Below are 8,598 nucleotides of genomic sequence, written 5' to 3'. Positions count from 1 at the left end.
GCTTCAAATAATGGAGATGATTTCTGTTTTAAAGGTTGCTCTTCCAAATCTCTCCTATTACAAACATAGGTACAACACATGCAGCCCTTCAGTATCCTATACTGTAACTGCTCAACTTTCCATTAGTGCTTTCACGATCATGTTAATTAGCAGAATATGAAGGGTTTGTTGGTTAGTTCCTCTTCAAATCTGTAAACTTGACCACTCAGTAACACATCTGTGTCTTTCACTGAAAAGAATTCAGTGAACTAACTCTTTAGTCACAGTAGAAAGCCAGTTATTGATTGGCATGCTGGGATCTTTTTTGGAAGAGCCCAGCATGCCAATATAAATGCTTTCATGAGTGTTGGATTTTAGCAATGCTAACTGCATGACTCCAGCAATGTGGTTGGACAAGCCAGAAACACTGTACCTAGGAGGCATCTAGGAGACGTTCTAGCAGGTTGCCTGATTCACCTCAAGTGACTCCTTTTGATGTGGAGAGGACATTATCCCCAGAGAGTAATCCTCATGACTATTTATCTGTTTCATTTGTGGTGCACATCACAAAGTTTTTGTCACAGATCAAAATGCAGGGTTAAATAAACCTGCATCAGGCTGTATGCCAAGTCCAAAAAACAGGAAGCACAGGGAAAGATGTGTAGATTTTATGACAAAGACTCAGGGAAAGGACAGGACTATTTATGCACATAGGATTAATAAAGGAACTGGAAACAGCTGGGGGAAAAATACACAGGTGCAAACTAGGCAGGAAGTAAAACTCAAAGCAGGAACAGACGACAACTTTCATATTAAAACAGGAAAATAGCAAATAGCTTAACTAAATACGGAAACAAACAAAAAACTCAGTGAACGGATAAGCAGAAAGGAACGATAAGCATCTAACAACACAAAAAGCATTACAAGAATTATCTAAGCAACACAAGAATTCAAACTGGAAAATGAATGCAAACAGTTCCAGTTTAGCTACTATTTTGTTTATCAATACATTATATCTCTAACTCAAAAATATCATTCATTAATAGAATAAGTCAGAACGCACAGCGGGTCAGACTTTTTCTAACCGGATCAGTTCTTTCTCTGAGCCACTTGATGTCAGTAATGCAATAGGAACTCTCACAATGGCAGATTACATGGAGGGTCCACGTGCATCAACAGGCCTCATATGGTGACTCGCAGCCTGTTTTTTTTACTTATTTAAAATGATAAAGTAGGAACCATCAAAAAGTGTTAGCATGACATCATTTGCCAAGGGCTCCATTCCTGTAAACTGGTGAGTCACTTCAGTCCATGCATTTTCAAAACTGTTCACACAGGACACTGACATGACTCCAAGGCAAATATTCAGCAGTAAGAGTCAAAACTATCTCCTGGTGAGGAGGAACAGGAGCACTTGCAGAATTCAGAGCTCTGCAACACTCCCTTGTATGTCTTTCGCATCTCCAAACTTTTATCTGCTATGAGTCATTTTTACTGTGTATTATTGTGTATCGTCATCATTGTTTCTCACATACATTTCTCATGTGTTTCTTGGTTTATATTATGATAGTGTTGGCACATCTGTCTGAATACATGTAGGGACCGTAACTTTCCATCTAAGGACTGATGTAAGAGGAGACATGATGTAAGGAGTATTGGGTTCCTGAGCTCAACTACCTTATTGTGCTGGCTATTGAATATGTTATATGATTCAACAGTGATGTAGTTTGAGAAAGATATTATGTAACACATGCTTCATAGAATTTGTTCCTCTTTGAAAATATTGATACTGTGATACACAGAGATATGCATTTACAGCTAGGGGCATGATTTATGATGTCATGAAGACCTTGAATAGATTTCCTTGGTGTTTAGTTTCCTACATTTCTCACCAGCGACATATAAAGACAATACAAAACAATTTCATAAATAATATTTTAATGGCAATATGGAAACAGTTAGAGCCATAAGTTTTTGGACAATTAAACTTTTTTGTGTGTGTGTGATTTTTGCCACCGCTACAGTTAATTTTAAATCACTCAGGATGTGAGTGAAGTACAGACTCTGAGCTTTAATTAAAGGGGTTTTACAAAAACATTGTGTTAACTGTTTCGGAATTACAGCCTTTTTTATACATAGTCCCTCATTTTCAGAGGTTCAAAAGTAACCGGATACATTAACTTTATTTGAAATTGAACATTTTGTTAATCCTTTGCAGTTAGAGACTGCCTGAAGTCTGCCTGCATATCCACTGTGGTCATATACAGAGGCAAAATTACAAAAAAATGTATCAGTTTAAATATACTTATGGATCTAACTGTATTCAAATTACCATTAAAATGTTATATATGGAAATGTGTATATGTTTTATGTGTCTCTACTGAGAAATACAGGAAAGTAAAAAAAGAAACTCTATTTAAGGTCTTCAGGCCATCTTAAATTTACTATAACAATAAAGAAAGCGCCCAAAACTACAACATCATGTCAGAGTCAGGAAGGGACTCTCATGCATCATTCATACCAAATGACATAATTTCTCAGACCAAATGCTTTTGTTTTTATGTGAATTACCAAAAAAAAAAAAAAAAAAAAAAAACCTACAACAACACAACTTCCTGGTGTGTTAAAATCCTTTAAATATACTGGTATAGTGCTGTGAAAAAAAAATCGATCCCTTCCTCGTTTCTTTCTTTGCTTTTCTTCTCTTTTTTTCTTTTCTTTGCTTTTTTTCTGCATATTTTTTCCATGTTTTGATGCGTGCTCAATCATCCAGGTAAGAAAATCCCTCAAAAATTATTCTATTCATCTGGACATTGCGTTTTCAGTGGAAAAAACATTTTGTCGCTCATCCGAGTGACTTCTTCCGTATTTGTGGGATTTCAGTCATTATGCAAATGTACTGTTTATAAGGTTGGGTAAACCTGCAGTCACCTGAGACTGAAGAAGTCATAAGGCCAGACATTCTCCTTCAGAATTTTCTGCTAGAGAGCACAATTCATGGTTCCATCAATTACTACAAGTTGTCCAGATCCTGAAGCAGCAAAAACCTTCACACTACCACCACCACGTTTGTCTTTTGGTATGATGTTCTTTTTATGCTTTCAATCTGGTTCCCAAACATGTATAAATTGTTTTGTACCCAGTCCCAGGCTGATGATGTCAATTAAGACTTCGATTTTCATTCTTTATTTTCTTTAGATTGTGGCATGATGTGTTTTTGATATCTTTTAGCCTACTTCACTTTGTCAGGTTCACTTAAACATGTTTAGTGATTTGGCGGTAATTGGGTTAGTGAAACTGAACTCAGTGTTCCAGAGCAAATGGTTAATCACAGTTAATTCCAAAGTTAGTTTAACAAGAGGGAACTACTTTTTCACATAGAGCCATATAAGTTTAGATAGATTTTTTCCCTTAATAAATGAAATCATCATTTAAAAACTTAATTTTGTATTTACTCGGGTTATGTTTGTCTAATTTAAATTAAAAAAAAACATATGTAATGATCTGAAACACATAAGTGTGGAAAATATGCAGAAATATGCAGAAAAGTAAGAATTCGGAAAGGACGCAAATACTTTTTCATAGCACTGTATGCTTGCAGTTGACATGGCTGGTGGTGACGTCAGATTCCTGACTTTCTACGTTGCCCCTCCTACCGTCAACAACTGGATTCCAGCTATGTGTATTTTCGTGAACTAGCACTGCTAACCTGCTTGTGATGATTCGCTGCCTACGTAGAAAAAACGAACTAAACCTTTATTTTTGTTCCTTTGAAAAAAAAACCCCACCCTCTCTGTCGACAGCTCGTGCCGATGTTCGGCCAATGCAAGCTAAAGGGCCGACGAGAGCGGAGACATCGACGTGCATACCATCCTCTAGCCATCTCTGATTCCAGCTAACACAGCTACCACCTTACCGGGGGAGATAACGCTAGCTGGCTGGCTGACAGCTGGTTGGGTTAGCTGCGTGCCTTTCACTGTAGCAGAACTGAGATTTTTTTCGCAGAAACAATGACTCGTCTCTGACATTGGTGAGTATATTTGCAGACACTGCGTAGTAATATCATGTAATTGCCTTTTCGTTTGCCTCGGCGTTGCTTTGCGAGCTAGCTTGTTTGTAGCAGCAGCCGCTGCACAGAGCCACGCCTGGGCAATTTAAGTTGATACCTGCGGCTGGTGACATTACATATTATTTTTGTAGTATGAGTCAGATGTCTTAAAGTGTTTGGCTTTGTAGTACTTCAAGTAATTAGCTGTTTTTGGTCTACAGTGAGGACTGAGGCCCATTTGGTTGTAACATTGGAGTTAATCGGAGCCCATAACTAGCAAGGTGGATCTTTGCTGACTCTCCGTTGGTGCCATAGAAGATAAGCGAGGAAGTCAAAAGTCAGCTTGCCGATGCCCGCTGATTGTGATCCCGCAGAGTTGCCAATATGATGCCGGTAAGTGCACATGTAGCGTATCATTTAGCATTTAGGGGACTTCATGAACATGTAAGAGTGGGTCTTTTCCTAAATATGTTATTATAAAAACAGAAATATGGTTCACTAACCGTCCATACACACACGTTTCAAGTTCTAACCGACTGATATGAGTTTGTTTGCTTTTCCCACTGCTGCTTAGATAATCTCAAGGCAGATCAGCTCCTAGTCATAAAAGTCTTTTCTTTTTTTAAATGATCTACTATGGCTTTTATGATTTCACAGCAGTTTTTTCGTGAGAATAAAAGAGTGACGCAAACCTTATAAAGGATCCTAAATTATAAACACAATGTGATCAGTTTTTGAATTCTATCAGAATGTGACACATCTTATCAAGTGTTAGCAGGTAGATTTATAACGCTGTGTGTCTCAATAGGGCAGGTCAGATTAGTATGATTGACTATCTCTGTGATAATCGTACTGTAATTCATTCGTGTTACAAAAAATGCTCTTACACAATGGATGATGTATTTAAAGCTGTGGGTATAGTAGGTGTGCTAAGCCAACAAATATTTTCATTCTATTGTTGTTTTTTTTTTGTGTGTGTGTGTGTTTGTTTGTTTTTTACCTTGGTGTTATTGTTCAAGAAGCTCTGTGTTGCAAGGAAAAGAATACCTGACTGGCAACCCTATTGGAGTAGCGCATTGTTGGGACCTCTTTTGTTGTCTTTAGTGCTGAGAAGGCAGCGACTGTGGGAATCGAGAGCGGAACATGAACTCGTGCAAGGGATAAATTTACAGTCAGTTCAGTGAGATCTTGTCATTTTAAAAAAAAAAAAGGGGGGGGCGGGGTGATTCACTCTTGGTATTATGTCTTTCCAAACGACTATTGGTTTGAAGTTGGCTGTAAATTTGTATAGTTCTTGATCACCATTCCAGAGACGCTTGTACATTTCCAGAAGTACCAAGTATAACAGAAGCAAGTCCATATTTGCGGCAGTTCTCAGGTTCAGTTACTACCATTGCCTCGGTGGACAGCTGTACCCTGTGGCACCAACAGGCTATCAGAGTCAGAGAGCCAGTCGAGCAGAGAGGCAGCGAGCCGCTTGGTTCTCGCGTGAATCCAGCAGCCAATGAGACGTTGGCAGATCTAGGTCTGTGTGGCTGCGTCGACTAATGCTCTGTTGTTAAGGGGAACTTTTGAGCCGAGTAGATTGTCAAGTGGCATTAATCTCAGGCGGTGGAACCAGGCAGAGCCTGACTTACAGGAAAAAGTAAACAATGCATATTATTGCTGCATTCACATTTTTGTAGATATACTTGTTTGAAATAATAAAACAATTATCATTAAAAAGTAAAAATATCAAGTTTAATTGGGTATGACTATATCAAAATTGATTTATTTAACAAGTTCCCTCCGTTTGGGACTGATAGATCTATTTTATTCATTTAAAAAAATACACTTTAAAAACGACTCTAAGTAAAAGGAAAATAATAATAATATTAGTGTGCATTATCACAGTTTCAAATAAAATTTAACAGTGAAGGCTTTTGCACTTCGTAAGTATTAGACATGTAAGAGCCATCTACATAAGTCTGTAAAAGCAAAGCCAGATAAAATTTGTTAAACCAACATGAAACACTGGGTGAGTGCTGAAGTCCGACTAAAGGAACGTTAAAAAAAAAAAAAAAAATCTTGATAATTTTGTAGTTTGCAGGAATCACGGTTACTCAGATGTTTCAGTTTGTTTCACATCATTTGTCTCGTCTTTCCTCCGCACGGTTGACGAGTGGTTTTTGGCAAGTTTGGGCAGCATGAGATGGACTATTAGTCCAGAATGTCAGAGACAACTTTGACAGCCTCCTTGGGTTTAGCTGTGATTAAGCTGTGTGTTTGTGTCTGACCAGATTACCATACAGACTCATGACCAATACTTATCATAGTGTGTTGTTTACCACACATTTGGGCTTCTGCTGGGTTACAGTTACTTGTGTTTTTGGTTACAGCTGGAGTATGTAAGTAGTATTGTATTCCAGTGTCTTACATTTATGACATTTAAGGATTGTTTGAATGGTTCAAGTTTATAGACAAAAAACAGTAATGTGCTTAAACTTTTTTCTCTCCACTCAGGGCCCATCTTTAAGAATAAGTAAGTAACTGGATTTATGTGAGGAAATGTTTGATGTGTGCTGGAGATCAGGGCACTAAATGATGCCTTTTCCCTCTCAGAAGTTAAATGATCTCCAGATGGTGCCCACTGTAGCATAATGCATTGACTCCTTTGAGTCATGCACAGCCCAGTATAAGCATAATCTCTTTCTTGGCTCTGCATGATGGTGTTGACCTGCCTGCCAGTCACAGCTGTGGCCAAACTATTCTCATTAGCAGGGAGTTGTTGGTGCTGCAGCCACAGGCACATCCCAGGGACACTTTTCCAGTAAAATTACTACCCATCACTTTCCTCCATCCATACCCACCACCCTGTGACACTCTCTTGTTCCCTTGCTCTCTCCTTCTTTCGCTGGCTGTTTGTTTCACACAAGCTCTCTCTCTCTTCCCCCCTCCCTGCTCGAACTGCACATGCAGCTTGTGTTTTTTTCCTCTCAAGTCTCCTCTGCAGCACTTTTCTAATGCACGCGTCACTGTCGGGTTTAGAGGTCTGCTCGGGATGGCATAACATCTAAGTCTCGTGCCCGCAAAAGCGGCAGTGCCACAATGAAGAGATTTGTGACTATAGTGTTACGTGGCCTCGTTAGCCTTTCCAAGGAGAACCCCATCTGGGCAAAGGAACATCACCGGCCACCAAAGAGGGAGATCAAGAGGAAACGGAGGGCGGCCAAGAGAGCCAAGAGTATGGGCAGACGCAACTTAGTGAGGGTGGTTCGTATCCCCAGTGATCACTCAGCTGGATCAGAGTTTCTGTTTTGTTTTGGATATATCTAGTAGTTTCTAGATTTCTGTATAGTTTAGTCTGCAGGTGCTGTGATTAGTTTAAATTTTCACCTCATATTGTCTGATTGATTAATTATGTGTTTTTAATCTTTAAAGGCTTGTTTTGGTATGCTGCCAAGGATATTCAGAATGCAGGCTTGTGGTGTTGTCATTTTAAAAAAAAGAACTGCAGATTTTGATGGATCTTATAGTATTTTTCTCCTTTTAGTTTAATCTATAAGGGATATTAGAAGCTGTTGTATAACAAATACAAATAAGAATGCCTTAGTCTTCTTTATATTCAAGCTGTTGTTCTTTCTAGCAGCCTAGTAGCCTCAATATTTTATTTTTATTTTTTTTTACTGTATTGTGTTGTATGTCATTATGCAGCTTGTAGCACCCCCTGCCACACTTTTAGAAAAGATTTTCTTTCTTTCTGCCATCCATCCATCTTAACCACTTACCCATTTGAGGTTTCATTCAGATCATTCAGATTTAATTTCTTTCCCCCAGTAACGTTGTTGCATATGCAGTCCCAAAAAGGTCATCCATTAGCTCATATTAACACTGTAAGAAACAGCGCAGAGCCACAAAGGGATTTCCTGGTGTCTCAGCATTAGTTCTATGTTTTTACCATCCTTGTCTGAAAATGCAGGTTGTTGATTCTCATAGTCACTGAGTGGATCTCTAGGACAAGAGATCATATCGTTTAATTTTGGCTGCTGCAGAAAATGTCAGTGAATCATGCAGTTGCATCATTACAAAGGATAAGTCACTTTGTCTTGGAGAAACTCCTGGAGTAATTATCTGTAGGTAGGTTCAGTGACTAAAGCTAGATTATATATGACAATAGTGCTTGCTGGCAATTATTGTGAAATTGAAAATGCACCATGAAGCCATGTGTACACAAAGTATGTACACGGAACATTTCATCTTATACTTATTTGTAATTCAGCAAAGTCAAAGCCAGTCAGCAAAATCAGTGTTGAAAAATTTGTGATCTCTTCACTTTTCCAGTGATGTATTAGTTGTTTCACTTTAGAGGTTTTTTTTTTTTTCTTTTTCTACCTCTTTTTGACACTGAGGGCTTTAAATTGGCATTTTGAACCTTATTGCATGTAAATAAAAAGCCTTTTTGTCTAGAAGTCAGTCATAGCATAAACACTGAGCATGTTAGATGGCCCCATAACTGACAAGAAGAGATGGCTGCAGAATAAGGATGGAAATGTAAAAGCTTAACTTGCAGGGGCGAAATAAAAGACAGAGCG

The 8,598-nt window shown here is 38.5% G+C and overlaps 1 protein-coding gene across 6 annotated transcripts in view; it reads left to right on the top strand.

The window, feature by feature from the left end:
* Positions 1-3,633: 3,633 nt before the first annotated feature.
* ppp1r13bb (protein phosphatase 1, regulatory subunit 13Bb) overlaps positions 3,634-8,598 on the top strand; it is a 28,304-nt gene continuing 23,339 nt past the window's right edge. For 3 of the 6 annotated variants that reach the window (XM_086263991.1, XM_086263992.1, XM_086263989.1), the window contains exon 1: positions 5,252-7,279. In XM_086263991.1, coding sequence (XP_086120117.1) covers positions 7,115-7,279 — 165 coding nt within the window. In that variant the 5' untranslated portion in view covers positions 5,252-7,114. Of the gene's footprint in view, positions 4,010-4,248; positions 4,421-5,251; positions 7,280-8,598 lie in introns of those variants that run through there. The other 3 variants (XM_086263995.1, XM_086263994.1, XM_086263993.1) reach the window with 2 other exon arrangements.

The sequence above is a fragment of the Aulonocara sp. 'chitande type north' Nkhata Bay genome, linkage group LG15 (genome assembly GCF_057382095.1).
Source record: "Aulonocara sp. 'chitande type north' Nkhata Bay isolate Kocher_YH1m ecotype deep benthic linkage group LG15, A_spYH_male_GT1.1, whole genome shotgun sequence".
Classification (NCBI taxonomy): domain Eukaryota; kingdom Metazoa; phylum Chordata; class Actinopteri; order Cichliformes; family Cichlidae; genus Aulonocara; species Aulonocara sp. 'chitande type north' Nkhata Bay.
This window is presented reverse-complemented; position numbering and strand designations above follow the sequence as displayed.